Source organism: Pristiophorus japonicus, chromosome 21, assembly GCF_044704955.1.
Source record: "Pristiophorus japonicus isolate sPriJap1 chromosome 21, sPriJap1.hap1, whole genome shotgun sequence".
In the NCBI taxonomy this organism is placed as follows: domain Eukaryota; kingdom Metazoa; phylum Chordata; class Chondrichthyes; family Pristiophoridae; genus Pristiophorus; species Pristiophorus japonicus.
Window position 1 is genome coordinate 38,639,477 of NC_091997.1, and position 20,544 is coordinate 38,660,020.

Sequence of the window (20,544 nt, forward strand, 5' to 3'; positions counted from 1 at the left end):
CGCATGGGAACACCATCACCTGCAAGTTCCCCTCCAAGTCATACACCATCCTGACTCGGAAATATAGCGCCGTTCCGTTATAGTCGCTGGCTCACTGCAACCTTCTCGAGGGCAATTAGGAATGGGTAATAAATGCTGGCCTTGCCAACAACGCCCACATCCCAGGAACGAATTTAAAGAAATGCAAAGGCCGGGCCAATAGTGGCTAACTCTGTATACACTGGGACTTGAAAGTTGTGACCTCATGGTTGTTCTGATTTGGTACCACACCACGCAGAATACGTACCACAGGCTCAATGGGAAGTAGCGCCCCTTTTAAATCCTCATCGCTCCCAACTGCATCACTGTAGACTTGATGCTAGTGCAGTGGTGGGCATGTGTTGCGAGGTCAGGTATGACTGACACGTACTAAGGGATCACACACAGTCCCATCTGCATGTCACTGACCAATCCAAGCTCACTTCTTCCCTCCACTCCTCTGTAGGTTGTGCAGAGTTTGCTGGTGAGACTCGGCCTGGAGCAAAGCCGAAATTGGTTTGCTCTCTTTGAACAGAACATTACTGATGAGCGGCTCGTGGGAAATGACACCATTGTAGCGGATATCATAACCAGGTTTGAAAAGTAAATATCTGCAGGAGATATCTAAATTTCATACTGTTCAGTAATTAATGTTTGGAACAACTGTTTCAGAAAGGCCAGAAATCTGCCTTGTAATTATCTGACAGTCAGTACAGGTTAAGCAAAGATGGAAAAAATTGGTATGTTTCCAGAGCTCTGTTCACATCCTTAGGAAACCTCGTGTACTTCAGTCAATGAAATACTTCTGTCTGGTCACTATTGTAATGGAGCCAATTCACACACAGCAAGATCCCGCAAACTGAAATGAGATAAATAAGCAGATAATCTGTTTCAGTAACGTTAGCTGAGTGAGAACTGTTGACTGGCACACTGGAAGTGTTCATACCGTGGGATCTTTAAACATCCACCCAAGAGGTCTGACGGGGCCTTGGTTTATCTTACATCCAAAAGACCGCACCTGTGACAGTGCAGCACTCCCTCAGCACTGCCCCTCCAACAGTGCGGCACTCCCTCAGCACTGTCCCTCCAACATGCGGCACTCCCTCAGTTCTGCCCCTCCGACAGTGCAGCGCTCCCTCAGCACTGCCCCTCCAACAGTGCGGCACTCTCTCAGTACTGCCCCTCCGACAGTGCGCCGCTCCCTCTGTACTGCCCCTCCAACAGTGCGGCGCTCTCTCAGTACTGCCCCTCCGACAGTGCAGCACTCCCTCAGTACTGCCCCTCCGATAGTGCGGCGCTCCCTCAGTACTACCCCTCCGATAGTGCGGCGCTCCCTCAGTACTGCTCCTGCAACCGCACAGTGCTCCCTCAGTACTGCCCCTCCGATAGTGCGGCGCTCCCTCAGTTCTGCCCCTCCGACAGTGCAGCGCTCCCTCAGCACTGCCCCTCCGACAGTGCGGCACTCCCTCAGCACTGCCCCTCCAACAGTGCGGCGCTCTCTCAGTACTGCCCCTCCGACAGTGCGCCGCTCCCTCTGTACTGCCCCTCCAACAGTGCGGCGCTCTCTCAGTACTGCCCCTCCGACAGTGCAGCACTCCCTCAGTACTGCCCCTCCGATAGTGCGGCGCTCCCTCAGTACTACCCCTCCGATAGTGCGGCGCTCCCTCAGTACTGCTCCTGCAACCGCACAGTGCTCCCTCAGTACTGCCCCTCTGACCGTGCAGCACTCCCCCAGCATTTCCCCCCTCGGACAGCGCAGCACTCCATCAGTACTGTCCCTCTGACAGTGCAGTGCTCCCTCAGTACCGTTCCTCAAACGGTGCAGCACTTGCTATACTGAAGTGTCAGTCTAAGTTATATGCTCCAGTCACTGGAGCGGGCCTTGAACCCCACACCTTCTGACTCAAGTGAGAGTGCTACTACTGAACTATGGTTGATATTAGAACATTAGGGTCAGTGACCTTTCCCATGAGCAAATTACACTAAATCTTGGCCATGCTACAGTGACAGATATTTTGTGTATAAAAACATTTCGATTCATCGGAAGCAAGAAATTGCTTACAGTATTCTTGGCGTTAGTTGAAACATCTAGTGAAAAATCATGGTGAATTACACACATCTGCAGCCTTTTTGGGGTACAGCAGTGTAATGATTGTTACTGAGCTAAAGATCCAGCGAATGCAAATTCAAATCCCACCATGGCAATTGGAGAACTTGAATTCAGATTTTAAAAGTCTGGAAATAAAAGAAAAGTTGGCTTCATCAAGTGACCATGAAGCTGTCGGATTGTCATAAGAACCCAACTGGTTCACCAATACACTTTAGAGAAGGAAACCTGCTGTCCTTACCCAGTCTGGGCCTATACGCGGTTATCGTCCCACACCAACGTGGTTGACCGGTAACTGCCCTCTGAAGTGACCTAACAAGTCTGTCCGTTAACCACCACATTCTCAGGGCCACTAAATACCGGCCTTGCAAGCAACGCCCACATCCCGAGAATGAATTAAAATAAAGACCTGTTCCATTTAACTACAGAGTTATTGGGAGAAGCTGCAAGAGTCTGTGATCAGACCATCCTGTTCACTGCAGCAGCAATGACCCTTTATGACGGTGTGTATTCTGTTACCGACCCATGTTACTGCACCAAGGAGAGGGTTAGACTTGGTCCATGTTTGAACTGATGGTGTTTTTCTCCTCCTTTTCCCAGTCTTGCTGCAAACGTGGATGAGACAGAAAAGCAGTGGAAGCTCTCTTTCAAACTGTACTGTTTCATGGATTCAGACAATGTTCCAAAGAGCAGTGTGGAGTTCATTCTCCTCTTCGAACAGGTAAAATTATCGGACCAGGTGGCCATTCAGCCTGCTCACAGCGCACCTTGCTCACCTGCTCTGGGAGCCTTACTCAGCCCATGCACCAAAGGGTGATGAATTTTTGCAATTCTCTAACCCCCCAGAGGGCTGTGGAGGCTCAGTTGAGTATATTTAAGACAGAGAGCGACAGATGTTTGGATATTGAGAATCAAGGGATATGGGGATAGTGCAGGAAAGTTGTGTTGAGGTAGAAGATCAACCATGATCTTATTTGAATGGTGGAGCAGGCTTGAGAGGCTGAATGGCCTACTCCATGTTCTTATGTACCTCGTGGCTCACCTGTCTATTGCCCAGGTGCCCCCAGCTTGCTGCCTCCGTGACTTCCCGCCCTGATCCACCTGTGGCTCCAATGATTTCCTGCTTTTGAGTTTCTTTGTTTATTGATTTGAAAACAAAACTTTCATAAGCTTTTTTCAGATAAACCTTCTGATTTAAACTATCAAATCTTTCATTTTTAGTTCAGACAAAAATCTTAGCTCAGTGTTAGAGAAAGGGAGTGATGATACCACCTCTGCTACTTTTTTTACTGAGAAAACAAATAGTTAACAGAATGTTGTTTCTGCATAAGAAATAGGAGCCATTCGGCCCCTTGAGCCTGCTCTGCCATTCAATAAAAATCATGGCTGACCTTTGACCTCACCCGATCCCCAGAATCCCCTGATTCCCCTCGAGTCCAAAAATCTTTTGATCTCAAGCTTGAATATACTCAATGACTGAGCCTCCACAGCCCTCTGGGGCAGAGAATTCCAAAGATTCACAACCTTCTGAGAGAAGAAATTCCTCCTCATCTCAGTCCTGATTGGCTGACCCCTTATTGTTAGTCTAGTTCTAGACTCTCCAGCCCGGGGGAAACAGCCTTTCAGCATCTACCCTGTCAGTCCCCCTCAGAATCTTGTAGGATTCAATGGGATCACCTCTCATTCTTCTAAACTCCAGAGAGTATCAGCCCAATCTGCTCAGTCTCTCTTCATAGGACAATCCTCTCACCGCAGGAATCTAGTGAACCTTTTCTGCACGTCTAAGGCAAGTAAGTATGTCCTTCCCCAGATAGGGAGACCGAAACTGTGCACAGTACTCCAGGTGTGGTCTCACCAAGATTCACAACCCTCTGTACAATTGTAGCAAGATTTCCATATTATTATACACCAATCCTCGAGCAATAAAGGCTAACATGCCATTTGCCTTCCTAATTGCTTGTTGTATCTGCATGCTAACTGTGTGTTTCTTGCATCAGGACACTCAAATCCCTCTCAACACCGACGTGTAATAGTTTCTGGCCACTTTAAAAAAATATCTACCTACCTTCTCAGTACAAATGTTGAATTGTAACTGTTCCGCTTATAATAGTGTTTTTCAAGTGATTTTAAATTAAGCTTGAAGACTAATTTAAGCTTTTTGAGTAAAATATCAGTTATTTCCAACTAACTGCTTATATTTTCTGTAAACAATAACTTTATAATTTCTCTTACGGGTCGATCTCGCACATCAAAATCAGAAGACTTAAAACGTGTTTTCTGCTTATGTGTTTTATATTTAAAATTCGAAATTATTGTTTTGATATTTAATTATAGAGCTGTGATAGCTATTAAACCCCAAGATCCCCCTTTCCCAGTACCGCTCCCACAGTATTTAGGATATTTTCCGATTCACATTTGAGTAATGCAATACGAGATCCCTTCTCACTCGGTGAGCCTGCAATGTTCAAGTAATTTGCTGAGCGTAATTCATCTGAAAAATGTACAAGTAGTTTTAATGATTTCAATTCCCAGAAAGTGACAGCCCTCATTAGCAGTGTAACAACCGTGCTGTCGTTTCTGGACCATCTCTGTCCAATGCCATGGCATTATGTGTGTTACTGGGTACACGCCCTATTGTTAAATCCTATTATGTGCACCAAGGAGCTGTACATTGTATTGAAGAGATGTGCTTTGTGTGTGACCTAGGCCCACGAGATGGTAACCAAAGGCCATTTCCCTGCATCAGAAGAAACACTGCAGTACCTGGCTGCCCTGAGGCTACAGTTTACAATCCGGGATTTCACCACACATGTGCCGCTGCCCAGACTCCAGGAGCTGTTTCCTCTGCGTGCTCTCCGGGCTCGGGTTCGGCAATCTGTAAAGGTGTTACTCTCCACAAATGGCACCAATACTAAGAGCCGGAGTGCCTTCCTGCCGGGAGCCCTGGCCAGCAGCCTGTGGAGCACAAGCCACAAACACAGAGTGGACGAGGAACAACTGATACATGTGCGGCTGAAGGAGGAGACAACGGCTTTAATGGCCGCCATCGTGGAGCAGTGGAAGCAGCTTCAGGGCATGAACCAAGTGGAGGCAATGGCAACATATCTCAACGTGGTAAGGGGATGGTCTGGATATGGAGCCACGCTGTTTGAAGTCGCTGTGTTTAGGGTAAGTGCATTGGAGAATTTATTTCATGCGTTTTTGCATCAGAATCTCCCCGTCCAGTGTGTGTGGAAAGACACACAGCCCATGTCCAGGAGAGGCTCTGTCTATCCCTGTAGCATGCAGCCAATATCCAGGTTTCCTTTGCTTTATATTGAAAAGAATCCCAGTTGTTTTCTGGTGATCCAGTCACGGTGTGTTCATTATTCCTGTGGTCCATTGCAGATCGCAGGCGAACACTATGACATTGCATGGCAGCAATATGAAAAATTCAAAGGCAGAATTTTCTCCATGTCGCAATCCTGACCTCAGCCTGGCCACCCTCTCCAGCGGGAGGGCCGAGGACAGTGTGAAGGAGAGCTGTGCTTATATGGGGTTGGCTCCATTAGCACCATCTCCTGATCTCAGACAAAGCTTCCTTCATCCCTCAGGCATTGATCATTTTATTCCAATTAGATCATGGGGAGTTCAGAAGCTGTTGTTTGACTTGGCTGAATTCGGCTGATCGGCTGATCCAGTTAAAGGCCACAGATATTCTCTCGTGACACCATTTGCCTCCCCACTCGAACCCGAGACCCTCAGATTTACATATTACAGTGATTTATTTAAACAGGTTTCACACCAAGTTGTGTAAGCAAACAGGAGTGGTTAAAATGGTTAATGGTTCACAGGTATGCAGATATAAGTAATGCTTACATACTGACGTAACTGCCTGTATCCCAGACCCCTCAGAGCGGCTCCCAGCTGGTTTGTCTTCCTGCATTTTACTGTAAAATGAACATAAACCCTCTCTCAGCTGCTAGATCTGTGCACCAGTAAAACGTTCATTTACACACCTATATTTACAGTGTGGGCCAATCTATAAACTCAAACATCAGAGTGACCAGTCACAAATCCCGTCCCCAAATAGCACGCCAGCCTCCTACTAAAGCATCGCCACACTTTCCTGCTCTGTTGATTTAAATATATTTGCACAAATGAGTAAAGTGTTGACATCAATGCAGGAACTGTAGTTCCTATAATCATAGAATATTCTAGCAGAAAACCAGACCATTTTGCTCATCAGTCTGTGGCTTTTTTTTTTCTACATGAGTCACCCAGTCACCCCTCACTCCCCGCACCCTTTAATATCCCACCCAGTCTAATCCCTCCTCCCCGCACCCTTTAATATCCCACCCCCTCACTCTCTGCACCCTTTAATATCCCAATCTAATCCCACACTCCTGCTCACTCTTCATACCCTTTAAAATGCCACCCAATTCCCAAGTCCAAATAATTTATGTATAAATAAGAGCAGCTCTGTGGACCACCACTCACACACCCTTCCAGTCTGAGATACCTCCATTTTACCCCAACCTTTTGCTTTTTGCCCTCCAATCATCTCTCATCCATGTGGTCATTTGCCATTATCTTTGCACAAGTCACAGTGGGTATCAAATACTTTTAAAAATCCATGTAAACCACGCTGTCTTTATCTACCTTCTTTGCTACTACTTCAAATAACTATAAAGTCGTTAAGTAGAATCTACCTTTTAGAATTCTATACTAACTGGCCCTGATTAACTCGTGTTTTTCCAAGTGCTGAGTAATTTTGTCCCATTTTATAGACTTATTAGTTTACCAATGACTGAAGAGACTAACGATCCGATAATGGTATGGGAAGCAGGATTACACCAGTGTTACTAACTGTATCTCTACTGATATAACACCCAGTTATACTGTCAGGTTTAATAACTCCTTCTAGTCATGACCCTGTACCTGCTGATAGTAATCCTGCTCAGTAACTCATCCTCGGAAATCTCAGTGACATGGTCATCCTTTAGTGTTAAAATAAAATTCACATACGAGAAAGATGTGATTAAATAAAACAGATGGTATAGTTAGTGAGAATTCTTTATAATACATTGATTTTAGTCATCACAATGAGAGTCACCTTAAGATACATTGTTGACTTCCATTTTATCACAAACTACAAATGATCAGAAATCTGAGAAAGCAGATCCTGAGCTGAAGGATAGAGGGCCCTCTTTCTCCAAATGTTGATGATATCTGGGCTTCCTCATCATTCAACATCCTGACTTAGGTCTTCAACAGCGGACTTTGCAACACCTCCTCATTTCTGAATCACCCCGAAGGTTCGTGCTTCAAAGGTTAAGCTGAAGACTGTTTCACCGTGGGCAGCACTGGAAGTGTACCCGGCCTCAATGAAGGGGAAAGCAGCCAGAATTTCTGCTCCTGAATGCTATCAGGATCAGGCTTGACAGTGATGCCCTCTGTGGTTAAATAGCGTATTGACTACCTACATCACCCGTCTCCGCCCCGCCTCAGCTGCTGAAACCCTCATCCGTGCCTCAGCTAGACTATTCCAATATTCTTCTGGCCAGCCTCCCACCTTGCACCCCCTGTTAACTTGAGCTCATCCAAATCTCTGCTGGCTGTGTCCCAACTCACACCAAGTCTTGTTCATACATCAGCCTGTGCTCGCTACATTGGCTCCATTGTAAAATTCTCATCCTCATGTTCAAATCCCTCGATGGCTTTGCCCACTTAGCCATCTCCAGCTCTACAACTCTCTGAGAACTGAGTTCCTCCAATTCTGGCCTCTGCGTAACCCCCCCTTCCTTCACCCCAACGTTGGCGGCCGTGCCTTCAGCTGCCTGGGCATGAAGCTCTGACATTTCCTCCCTAAACCTCTCCACCTCTCTCCTCCTTCACTTGCCTCATCGTTTCTTTCTTGGGCTTGGTGTCAAATTTTGTCTGATGATGCTCCTGTGAAGCGCTTTGGGACATTTTACTACATTAAAGGCGCTGTATAAATGCAAGATGTTAATGATTATAAACAAAAATCACAAAAATATGACCAAAGAATCAAATTAAAGGAAATTTCATAAGATCATGAAGAAGCATGAGCTAGATTGGTGGCTTATAAAAGGTTATCGGGTCTGATATTAATGTAATACAGTATTTATAGTCTTACGGTAAATATTTACTTATTCATACAAGTATCCAAATGAAACCAAGGCAAATGGCAATGTTTTAGGAAGAGTGGATAAAGTCTGGCCTCTGATGCATTACAGAGTTCTGCAAGGAGCATGGCTCAGACACTGTGGTTGGCGGTCGGAGCAAAGGCTGTTGCTCTCTACAGACAAGGAGATGCGGAGCCCATGGAGAGTTTTGATTACCAGCAGATTTCATCATTTGAGGCAACAGATAGGAATACCTTCAAAATTACTCTAACTAAAAAGGACTTGCTGTTTGAGTCCTGCAAGGTATGGCATGGTATTGAACCCTGCAAGATATTGTCCCTAATTGTAACTGAGGAAATGAGCCACCATGACACAGTGCATGCTCAGGGTTCCAGCAAAGTGCAACTTTAATCAATATGCAGCATCATTGAAGTGCCTCAATAGAAAATAATGATTTCACAAATCAGTTACCATGAAATACATTCTACTCGTTAGTCCCCAACTCCTTATACACCCTTCCCTCAAACACACAACCACTTTATAATCTGAATACTTTCCCCACAATTTCCACTCAGACTGGGTTATAAGAGTTGACCCACCCACGATCCTCAACATCCTACAAACTACCACTTTACAGTTGTCCTGTACCCCCAAACTTCTTGCATTCATTAACTTTCTGAAGCTTGCTTCCAGCCTCTCCCAAACCCGCTGGCAGGGATTGTACAGGCAACCAAGGCAATTTATCCTCGTAGGTATCCTCCATTATTGTCAAGAACCACAGCCCTGTTTGCTCTGCATTTCCCATGATCACGGCAAGGCTTATTTAAACACCAGTCCACTGCACCTTCTCTATCATTGTTTTCCCCTGAATAGTTCCAACGATCAAACTACTGACAAGCAAACCCCGCTAAAATAGTAATTACAGATAATAACTACTGTAACAAAAAATTACTTCCTAAAAAGCTTCAACTTTAACAGCCTAGAATCAGAAATTCTCTGTAAAATATGAAATCTAATACTTGGAGGAGCGCAGGAATACAAGGATGATGAAAAGGATAGAAGTGGGCAGTCCCACATTCAAAGATCCTACGCTATGCTCGGTCCCTTATACTCAATCATGTCATTTTACCAAGAAACTCCCTCTTGAATTGGCTAACTGTCTGCTCCTACTGACTCTCTGTTCAGAACATTCCACATAATTACCATCCTGTGTGAAGTAATTCATTCTGAGCTTTCTGTTCACCTTCCCTCTTCGAAACACAAGTTAATCCTCGCACCCCTGTGTAGCAACTCTCCAATTTCTCAGTTTTGGCCTGGTATATTCCACACATCACTGGAGGGATGATTGGGAGCACGTTACTCTAGTTTGTGGTCATGTCGCTGCAATAGTTTGGTTACCAGGCTGCAAGGGGTTTGTGAGTGATGCAGTGATGTAAAGATGGAGATGATCCCACAATGTTCTATTGGATGAGCTTTCTCTTATTTAACAATGACATGTGATATAGGTCATATGATGTCTTTTATTCTTAATCTTTTATTCTTTATTCTCAATCTTTTGGGCTTCCCCAAAACATATTGCTGGCTAATGTGAAGAAATAGCTTTCTGAATGATGTTTTGTTAAATTAATTTATTTTTTAATGCTTAGGTCCAAGAGATTGCTCAGTTGATGAAAATTTACAGTGCCAATCATGTCCGATCACGAGCCCGAGCTGGTGGCCATCGAACTAGACCCATCACAACAGGTGACCTGGCCAATAGTCACCACCGTATCCTGTACATTGATTCCAGCACTGAGGAAACTTTAACCTTGTGAGGCATCTGACACAGCAAAGCACATTGGGAGAGCTATCTTTAGCAAGATATTCCCTGTCCTTATTACTACTGCATCAGTAGGCCTTAGCACACCATGTATACGCAGCACAACAAGCCTCATCTTACCTTATAGTGCCTTTTATTCTTTCCAACAACCTATTTACGGGTTGCTGCAGCAGTGGGTTGGCCCCTTTACTGAAACACTAGTTGGTGAAACTTCTCCCGAGCTTCTTTACAGTCTGCAATGCAACACTGTAGTAATGTCCCTTAAACATTTAACATACTGTAGATCATTGGAGCAAAAAGGCTTCTCCAACATTTAGAAAGTTTGCACTGTATGACCAGCATACAGTATAATTGTCTAGATGTTTTTAAACCATTGTGAGAACACCTCATAAAATCAAAGGTCCCTACTGCAGTTATCCTGAAGACAGGAACAGGAGTGAATGATGCTCCGCTCTGAGACAAAGGCTGGCAGTCTGGCTGGAAAAGAACAAATTGAAGTTTAATGCCATTCTGTATAAATCAATACAAATGGAAAGGTATTCATTAACAAACCATGTGGTATCTCAGCAACTGAACTGAATCTGTAAATGCTGCAAGGACCTAGCTCCAAACCCTAGTCCTGTGATTAATGGGGATTACAAAAACTTAATTTCTCTGGTACTGAATATGCACACGGTGATGGATAGCATGTGGAAAACAAGCAGGGATTAGAGCACATTTAAAATTCAGATAGTGCTTCTGATCTGTTAGATGCAAGATTGAAATCAAAGTGGCACATTAGTGCCCAGCCAGAAATCAGGAAATACTGGGAATTAATCTTGTTTTTCTTGCTTTTAAAAACACTACTCTTCCCAACTTTATTATCACAACTCCATGCTGCAATTACTACTTTCCTTTTAAAAATGTTGCAACTTTATTATATAAACAAAAGGTGACAGGACATGGGCTAACCACGTGGAACCATTTGGTTAGACATAGGAACAGGTTAAACAGTCTGCAGGAAACAGCATGTACCAAATCCTCTGGAACCAGGAAGTAACTCACGGCAGCAACCACAAGTCTGAAGCTGCTGTTCAACAGACCCCATTGTTTAAAGCTGCTGGCAGCTTTGGTTTTACACAGGGACTACCCTTCCATATTGCGTCTTAAACTCACTTTGTAATGGAAAAGACGTTTTATTTAACTGTATACTGCATGTTTTCTTGCTCTTTCAGTGTACATTTACTGCACTATACTGTACAGATGAATTTATGTGCAATATGTAAAAACTTTATCAGGATTAAAACTTATTTTAGTACTTGAAAATGGGTTGAATTAGATTTACTGGCTTATTCACGAATACATACCTATAGTTAATCCTCAAGCCGCAGACCAGATCCTTGAGCAGTCTACGTTGTGATTACAGTGCAGAACTGAGGAAGTGCTGTATTGTTGGAGCTGCTGACCTTTGAATGAAACATTAAACAAGGTCCTGTTCCAGTGCTTCAGGCAGATGCTTACAGTCTGATGGCACGAATCAAAGAGCATGATGTTTCCTGCATCCTGGCCAATGTACTTCTCTCAGTGACCACCAAAATACAGATTATCTGGTCATTTATCTCATTGCTGTTTGTGGGGCATCACTGTGCACACAATGACTGCTGTGCTTGCCTATCGTGGGTACAGGAGATGTGATAAAGCACAAGGGGCCCAAATTTCCCCAGCTGCCGAGAGCAGTGTAGTTAGTCATGGTACACCAACTCTGGGGCAAAAAACATGTCAAAAATTTACCTCCTACTTTGGCCGTTCCTCCTTCGTTCTGTTCCCGTGGCGTGGCGCTGCGGGGGCGGAGCTTCGGCTGCGCCTACTCAGCGCAGGGGGGCGGGGCTTGGGCCCAACCTCTCCGAGTGCTGGCGGGGGGGGCGCACTGCACGTTTCAGCGTGCGCGCGTGTGCAATGGAGCAGGAAGCTTGGCAATCGGCCAATTAAAGGGAGAGCGTGCTCAGTGCCTGAGCAGCATTGGCAATGGACCATATATAAAGGTAAGGTGTGAATAGTGATTTTTGGGTGGCTGAGGGAGTGGAAAGGAGTGCTGCATAGGTGGAAGAAAGGTGAGAACTTATTTTTCCAAGATTACCTGAGTACAAGTGCAATACACCAATGACGCAAGAGCGTGCAACAAGAACGAAGGATTTCCTCCATGAGGAAGTGGAGAAACTAGTCACTGTCATTGAGGGCAAATGGCTGGAGCTGGATATCAGTAAGAGTGGTCCCACAAAAGTTCCACCCAAGGAAATGAGAAGAGGATGGAGTCTAGTTGCAGTAGAATACTCCGCTGTGGTGAATACCGCAAGATCGGGAAGCCAGTGCAAAAAGAAATGGCAGGACGTTGGTCAAGTAGTGAGTGTAAGTAATATCTTCATCTTTAAATGGAATTGCAATTGTAAATGTGACCATCTGTATATGTCCCACCCATCAAAAGCACACCATGTGTGAAAAGTTATATTTTCATCTTTGAAGAAGAAATTGGCCACAACAAAAGGGAAAGACTTAGAACAGGAGGGCCACCAAATCTGCACCAACTGACAACCCTGGAACAGAGGGTCGCTGAGTTGCACCGGCAGAAAAAGAATCAGCTCTGCACAAGCTGGACCCACACACGAGGGTGAGGGCGAGTCGCCCTTCAAATCAACCTGCTGACTGGCCTGCTACGTGTCAGACTACTCATGCCACTCATCCTGCCCCCTCCTGTGCTGCTAACCATTTTGACTTCTGTTGTAATTTGCAGAAGACGACGACAATCCTGAAGATCAACCAGAGGATCCTGATGCATGCACTCCAGACGAAGGCAATTGGGTGGGTGGGGGGGGGGTCCATGGAAATGTGTTCACGGGAGAATTTTGATCGTGAAATGGATCAGTCCATAGTACAGGGCGTCACACTGCCAGAAGCCTCCATGAGCTCCGCGGCAACATTCCGTGGTTTCACACCTTCCAAGGTTACGGGTCTCAGTGGCGGTGGTGAAATGCATGTTGGGACACCCAGTGCCCCATCGTCCCAGCCTGCGCCGCGCACTGGAGGGGTGCCACTAGGCAGACCCACGACAAGGGAAGAAGAAGCCGACCAGTCTCTCCTGAGATGCAGCCCTCAGCAGATGTTAATCAGGTTCTGTCACTGGGTGAGGAGACCAAAGCCCTTACAAGATCACTCCATGGTGACCGTCAATGGGGTGCGTGATGAGGTAGTGACACTGTCAGGAGAAATATCAGTGCTGAGACGGGAACTGAGGGCGGGTATTTCAGAGGGTGTGCAAACTAAGGCAGATGCCATGAGGGAGCTAGGTGCTGCAATAAGGGCACAAAGGCCGGATACTCAAATGCCACTCCCACTTCAATCCACACACCAACATCGGCGAGACCCAAGCTGGGCCCCCAGTCCCCCCCACCACCATCACCGACCCTATGAGGACGTGCACTTTCCCCAAGATGTGGGTGAGAGATGGGTGCAGCCTTTCTTTGCTGCTGTTCTTGTTGTTGTGGAAGTGCATTGTAAACTTTCCAATAAAAGATTTTTTGCATTAAGACTGAATCATGTTCCAATATCACCACACATTGAGGAACAACTGTTTAAAAAAAAAATCCCTCAGCCCTACAGTCATGCGTGCTTGCCACCCCTAGCCCTGGCAGGAGGGCTAACCGGTGCATTCTGCAGTCGGCAAAGCAGGACTGCTCTATTTTCAGTAGCTGATTTAGCTTTCATTTATTTTTGATGTCGTGAAGATGTTGTGCTGAAGTTGTTTTGATATTGTGCTGATGCTGTGAAGGTGTTCAGTGCTTTAGAATCCTCAAACTCACCTTCCCCCCGCCCCCCATCTCTGGTTACCTACACTGATTTCTTAAATGTAGGTAAGGTTTTTCTGTGCCTACAAAAGTGGCCACATACACTGGCTTAAGTTAGTTTGGAGTAAATTTTAGCTGGCCAAATTTGCTTCTATGGCCAAAAGAGGCGTAAGTAGCTGGTAACGCCTTTTGGAGAAAAAAAACTAAACTTAAAAAAAAAAAACCTAACTAACTGACTTACACTGGAGCAAGTTAAATGGGGAAATTTGCGATTTTTAAAATTACTCCAAAAAAAGCTACTTGCTCCAAAAAAAGCGGGGCAACTCCTGGGGAAATTTTAGCCCAGAATACTTCCTTTATATGAATCACACAGATCTTTACTATCTCTAGAATCCTCATCCAGTCACAAGTTGTTTTAACCAGTTCTGTTTTAACGGTTATAATGTGGTGCAGAACCCGTTGCCTAACACGAGGCTGTAATCTGGGAGTACTCAGGCTAATAATTCCATCTCACAAATACAAGAAATACAGGCTGGAAAAACTAGTGGCAGAATGTTGGATTGTGGAATTAACTGACCCAATGATTGTGTAGAAAGGGTAGTGTGCAATGCCAGAGTAAAGGATCGTCAGCCAATTAAACCACGGTCACTGTAGGCAGCACAGCTCACCAGCCTTTCGAGTGCTGAAACAAATCGGAGGAGTCGTCGGCCATTCGGCCCCTCGAGCCTGCCCAACCATTCAATATCATGGCTGATCTCATACCTCAACTCTATTTTCCTGCATATCCCCATATCCAAAAATCTATCAATTTCTGTCTTGAATATGCTCAACGACTGAGCTTCCACAGCCCTCTGGAGTAAAGAATTCCAACGATTTACCACCCTCTGAGTGAAGAACTTTCTCCTCATCTCAGTCCTAAAGGGCCGACCCCTGGTTCTAGAGTCCCATCCCGGGGGAAAACATCCTCCCTGTCAAGCCCTGTAAGGATTTTGTATGTTTCAAAGCGATCACCTCTCATTCTTCTAAACTCTAGAGAATATCGGCCCAGTCTACTCAATCTCTCCTCATAGGACAATCCTCCCATCCCAGGAATCAGTCTGGTGAACCTTCGTTGCACTCCCTCTATGGATGTATATCCTTCCTTGGGTAAGGAGACCAAAACTGTGCACAATACTCCAGCTGTGGTCTCACCAGGGCCCTGTATAATTGCAGTAAGACGTCTTTACTCTTACACTCAAATCCTCTGTAATAAAGGCCAACACACCATTTCCTTTCTTAATTGCTTGCTGTACCTGCATGTTAACTTTCAGTGATTGGTGTATAAGGGCACCCAGGTCCCTCTGAACACCAACATTTCCCAATCTTTCACCATTTAAAAAATACTCTGCTTTTTTATTTTTCCTACCAAAGTGGATAACTTCACATTTCCCCACATTATATTCCATTTGCCATGTACTTGCCCACTCACTTAGCCTGTCTATATCCCCTTGAAGCCTCTTTGCATCCTCCTCACAACTTACATTCCCACCAAGTTTTGCATCATCAGCAAACTTGGATATATTACATTTGGTTCCCTCATCCAAATCATTGATACAGATTGTGAATAGCTGGGGCCCAAGCACTGATCCTTGCTGTACCCCACTCGTTACAGTCTGCTAACCCGAAAATTACCCGTTTATTCCTACTCTCTGTTTTCTGTCCGTTAACCAATCTTCAATCCATGCTAGTATATTACCTCCAATCCCATGAGCCCTAATTTTGTTCAATAACCTCCTTGTGTGGCACCTTATCAAATGCTTTCTGAAAATCTGAATACACCACATCCACTGGTTCCCCCTTATCCTGCTAGTTACAACCTCAAAAAACAGATTTGTCAAACATGATTTCCTTTTCATAAATCTGTTGAGTCTGTCCAACCGTACTATTTTTTAAGTGCCCTGTTACCACATCCTTAATGATAGATTCTAGCATTTTCCCTGCAACTGATGTCAGGTTAACTGGTCTGTAGTTCCCCTTTTTCTCTCTCTCCTTTGTTAAATAGCGGGGTTATATTAGCTACCTTCCAATCCATGGAAACCGTTCTAGAATCTATGGAATTTGGAAGATGACAACCAATGCATCCACTATCTCGATAGCCACCTCTTTCAAAATCCTAGGATGTAGGCACCAAGACTAGGGGATTTATCGGCTTTCAGTCCCATTTCTCCAGTAATTTAAAAAAAATTAATACCAATTTCTTTCAGTTCCTCATTCTTGCTAGATCCTTGGTTCTCCACTATTTCCGGCAAGTTTTTTGCGTCTTCCGTGAAGACAGACCCAAAGTATTTATTTAATTTCTCTCCTATTTCCTTATTTCCCCAATATAGTTTCTCCGGTATGGGACCCACATTTACTTTTGCTAGTCTTTTCCCTTTTACATACCTATAGAAGCTTTTACAGTCTGTTTTTATGTCTCTCGCTAGTTTACTCTCATTCTATTTTCCCTTTATCAACTCCTTTGCTGAATTCTAAAATCCTCCCAATCCTTGGGCTTATTACTCTTTTTGGCAACATTATAAGCCTCTTCCTTTGATCTAATACTATTTTTAACTTCTCTTGTTAGCCACGGTTGGATCACTTTTCCTGTGGGGTTTTTGTGCCTTAAAGGAATGTATATTTGTTGTAAATGATGTACTAATTCTTTAAATGCTGTCCATTGCTTGTCTACCGTCATATCTTTTAATGTAGTTTCCCAATCTACCGTAGCCAACTCTCCCCTCATACCTACGTAGTTTGCTTTATTTAGATTTAAGACCCTAGTTTCAGATTTAACTAAATCACTTTCAGACTCAATATAAAATTCGATCATATTATGGTCACTCTTCCCTAAAGGTCCCTTTAACTACAAGGTTATTAATTAACCTCTGTGCTTAAATTAAATTCTAGGGACAAAGGACACTACAAGAAATTTATGCTGGCTAATTGTCCACTACCCAATTCTGACCACCTATCGCCATTAAATACTAATCAGTAAATAATTTTAAGTTGATTTTTGCTATAACAAAAATCAAACGCTAGACTAAATAATCAAGAAAGCATCATGTGATATTACTCTTTGAAATGCAATAGAATCCTAATACAATGCAAATGAATGTGTATCTGGGCTGGGGGAAGGAGGCGAATTGGAAGGATGAGTCTCAAGAGATGCAAAAACTACAGTTCAATAGAAAAAGTATTTTATTAGGATGTGTCACATTAGGTAGCTAAATAATACTCTACACTGTTGTGTATAGGCCCCTCCCCCAGATATTCCAATACACAACTGAAACGGCGTTTCAATCATATTAAAGATTCTCTCCGTGTGACTGTACCTAGAGATCGAAGAAATCATAACACAGGCCAATAACATCTAAACAATGAGCTTAACTCTAGGATCCTGGAACCCTTTGCTAAACCAATAAGTGCTTCATTAAATGAGCATCATGCTTTACTGGTGTTTTACTTTCCAAGTGAAGCAACATTCCCAGCTTCCCCAAGAGCGAGCGTTCAAACATGGGGGCCAAGTTGACCATAGCTGCATTTCCCATCCACAGGCAGCGAATGTGACCAGTTTACCTTTCCCAGTCACTCCAGATGTTCTGGAGGTAAGGCCAGGTACTTAATGTCCTTGGCAAACTGAAAAAAAAATCCAACCCCAAATTTAAATAAATGGAGACAAAATGTTCGTTTGAATGAATTAAATTGCATATGCAGGACTGGACTAAATCAAAGTGGGAAAGTGAGATCAAAAATAAAGATTCTTAGCTGACAGTGTCTCTACTGTTTTTAAAACTAAAAATCCCATTAAGATGTAGAAGAAAGAAAGGTACAAACTTTCGTCAGATTTGTTTTTAAAAAACACCGCATGAAGTAAAGGAAATTTTTCTTAACTGAACTGCTTGGGCAAGTCCTTTCAGGGTTATTTGAACACTGCCTCCATGACGTGCTGCCACATAATGGTTTCACAACCCACCGTGTACATTAGACACTGACTCAGAGGTTGAACAGCTCATTATGTACACTAAAAACTGACTCCATGCTTATGCAGTGCGCTGCTCACACCAGCACTGCAATCAAAACTGCAGAGAGGTGTACCAGAGTGAATCACTCAACTGAATGAAATGCATTTATACAGTTAGAGCTATCTGACCAATGCCAAAATCACCAGCTTTCACACACAGCTCTCCTCAGAACGTGTTCAAAGGTGAAGTGGGACAGTGACACTCAACACAGCTGTTGATGAGTTAGACATAAGCTGGTCTGACCAAGGCTGTCCTGCACATTTACCATGCTTTGTGACATCCAATCATTTGTTTCACACAAAGGAAATCTGAACATAAATATAAAACAGAAATGTTAAGGTACGTACAGAGGCTACTCATCAGTTTAGGATGCTGCACACGTGGAATCTCCTAATTTACATGTGGCTCTCAGTTAATGCTGGCTGCAGTAATAATGTGTACGCTCACTGCTCCTGTGTGCCCCAGGAGATGTAGTCAGGACGGGTAGCAGCGTGATACTCATCAATCAGCTGCTGTACAATCTCCCGAGAGTTGTCCAATTCATCAAAATTCTCCTTAAACATGTCTTCTTTGCGAAACTGTTCCAAGAAAGCTTCTCTCTTTCTGAGTTTGTCGTACTGCCTGCTGGTTCTCTCAAACAGCTGTCGGGTGAAGAGTTAGGAGAGGAAACCATTAGTGCCGTAACATTCAGTCTAAGGTGCAACATAATTTCACAAAACCTCTTGGATACAAACTTTTAATGCTGAAGGCCCTTGTTCAATTTCCTCTGAAGTTTAGATTTTTAAAAAAAAATTGGTTTCTGGGATGTAGGCGTCGCTGGCAAGGCCGGCATTTATTGCCCATCTCAAATTACCCTTGAGAAGGTGGTGATGAGCCACCTTCTTGAACCGCTGCAGTCCGTGTGGTGAAGGTGCTCCCACAGTGCTATTAGGGAGGGAGTTCCAGGATTTTGACCCAGTGACGATGAGGAACAGTGATACATTTCCAAGTCAGGATGGTGTGTGACTTGGAGGGGAATGTGGAGGTGATGATGTTCCCATGCGCCTGCTGCCCTTATCCTTCTATGTGGTAGAGGTCGCGGGTTTGGGAGGTGCTGTCGAAGAAGCCTTGGTGAGTTGCTGCAGTGCTTCTTGTAGATGGTACACACTGCAGCCACGGTGCGCCGGTGATGGAGAGAGTGAATGCTGAAGGTGGTGGGTAGCGTGCCGATCAAGCGGGCTGCTTTGTCCTGAATGGTGTTGAGCTTCTTGAATGTTGTTGGAGCTGCACTCATCCAGGCAAGTGGAGAGTGTTCCATCACACTCCTGACTTGTGCCTTGTAGATGGTGGAAAGGCTTTGGTTAGTCAGGTGAGACACTCGCCTCAAAATACCCAGCTTCTGACCTGCTCTTGTAGCCACAGTATTTATGGGGCTGGTCCATTAAGTTTCTGGTCAATGGTGGGGAATCAGCAATGGTAATGCCATCGAATGTCAAGAGGTGGTAGTCAAGACTCTCGCTTGCTAACAGTGGCACGAATGTTACTTGTCATTTATCAGCTTAAGCCTGAATGTCATCCAGGTCTTGCTGCATGTGAACCTGGACTGTTTCATTATCTGAGGAGTTGCGAATGGAACTGTACATTGAGCAATCATCAACGAACATTCCCACCAAGAACATCCCTATGATGGAGGGAATGTCATTGATGAAGCAGCTGAAGATGTTTGGGCCTAGGACATTGCCCTGAGGAACTCCTGCAGCAATGTCCTGGGGCTGAGATGATTGGCCTCCAACAACCACAACCATCTTCCTTTGTGCTCGGTATGACTCCAGCCAATGGAGTGTTTCCCCCGGATCCCCATTGACTTCTATTTTACTCGGGCTCCTTGATACCACACTCGGTCAAATAGAAACATAGAAATATAGAAAATAGGTGCAGGAGCAGGCCATTCAGCCCTTCTAGCCTGCACCGCCATTCAATGAGTTCATGGCTGAACATGAAACTTCAGTACCCCATTCCTGCTTTCTCGCCATAACCCTTGATCCCCCGAGTAGTAAGGACTTCATCTAACTCCCTTTTGAATATATTTAGTGAATTGGCCTCAACTACTTTCTGTGGTAGAGAATTCCACAGGTTCACCACTCTCTGGGTGAAGAAGTTTCTCCTCATCTCGGTCCTAAATGGCTTACCCCTTATCCTCAGACTGTGACCCCTGGTTCTGGACTTCCCCAACATTGGGAACATTCTTCCTGCATCTAACCTGTCTAAACCCGTCAGAATTTTAAACGTTTCTATGAGGTCCCCTCTCATTCTTCTGAACTCCAGTGAATACAAGCCCAGTTGATCCAGTCTTTCTTGATAGGTCAGTCCTGCCATCCCGGGAATCAGTCTGGTGAATCTTCGCTGCACTCCCTCAATAGCAAGAATGTCCTTCCTCAAGTTAGGAGACCAAAACTGTACACAATACTCCAGGTGTGGCCTCACCAAGGCCCTGTACAACTGTAGCAACACCTCCCTGCCCCTGTATTCAAATCCCCTCGCTATGAAGGCCAACATGCCATTTGCTTTCTAAACCGCCTGCTGTACCTGCATGCTAACCTTCAATGACTGATGTACCATGACACCCAGGTCTCGT

General features: G+C 44.6%; 2 protein-coding genes across 5 annotated transcripts in view; one reads left to right on the plus strand and one right to left on the minus strand.

Moving 5' to 3' along the window:
• plekhh3 (pleckstrin homology, MyTH4 and FERM domain containing H3) overlaps positions 1–11,346 on the plus strand; it is a 44,534-nt gene extending 33,188 nt beyond the window's left edge. For 3 of the 4 annotated variants that reach the window (XM_070864652.1, XM_070864654.1, XM_070864655.1), the window contains 5 exons: positions 485–621; positions 2,726–2,846; positions 4,832–5,293; positions 8,365–8,556; positions 9,900–11,346. In XM_070864652.1, coding sequence (XP_070720753.1) covers positions 485–621; positions 2,726–2,846; positions 4,832–5,293; positions 8,365–8,556; positions 9,900–10,067 — 1,080 coding nt within the window. In that variant the 3' untranslated portion in view covers positions 10,068–11,346. The remainder of the gene's footprint in view (positions 1–484; positions 622–2,725; positions 2,847–4,831; positions 5,294–8,364; positions 8,557–9,899) is intronic. The other variant, XM_070864653.1, reaches the window with a different exon arrangement.
• Positions 11,347–17,088: 5,742 nt separating this feature from the next.
• The window catches only part of tubg1 (tubulin, gamma 1), a 73,705-nt gene continuing 70,249 nt past the window's right edge, over positions 17,089–20,544 (minus strand). Inside the window, exon 11 of the mRNA XM_070864062.1 lies at positions 17,089–18,571. Within this exon, the coding sequence (XP_070720163.1) occupies positions 18,374–18,571 (198 nt within the window). The 3' untranslated portion in view covers positions 17,089–18,373. The remainder of the gene's footprint in view (positions 18,572–20,544) is intronic.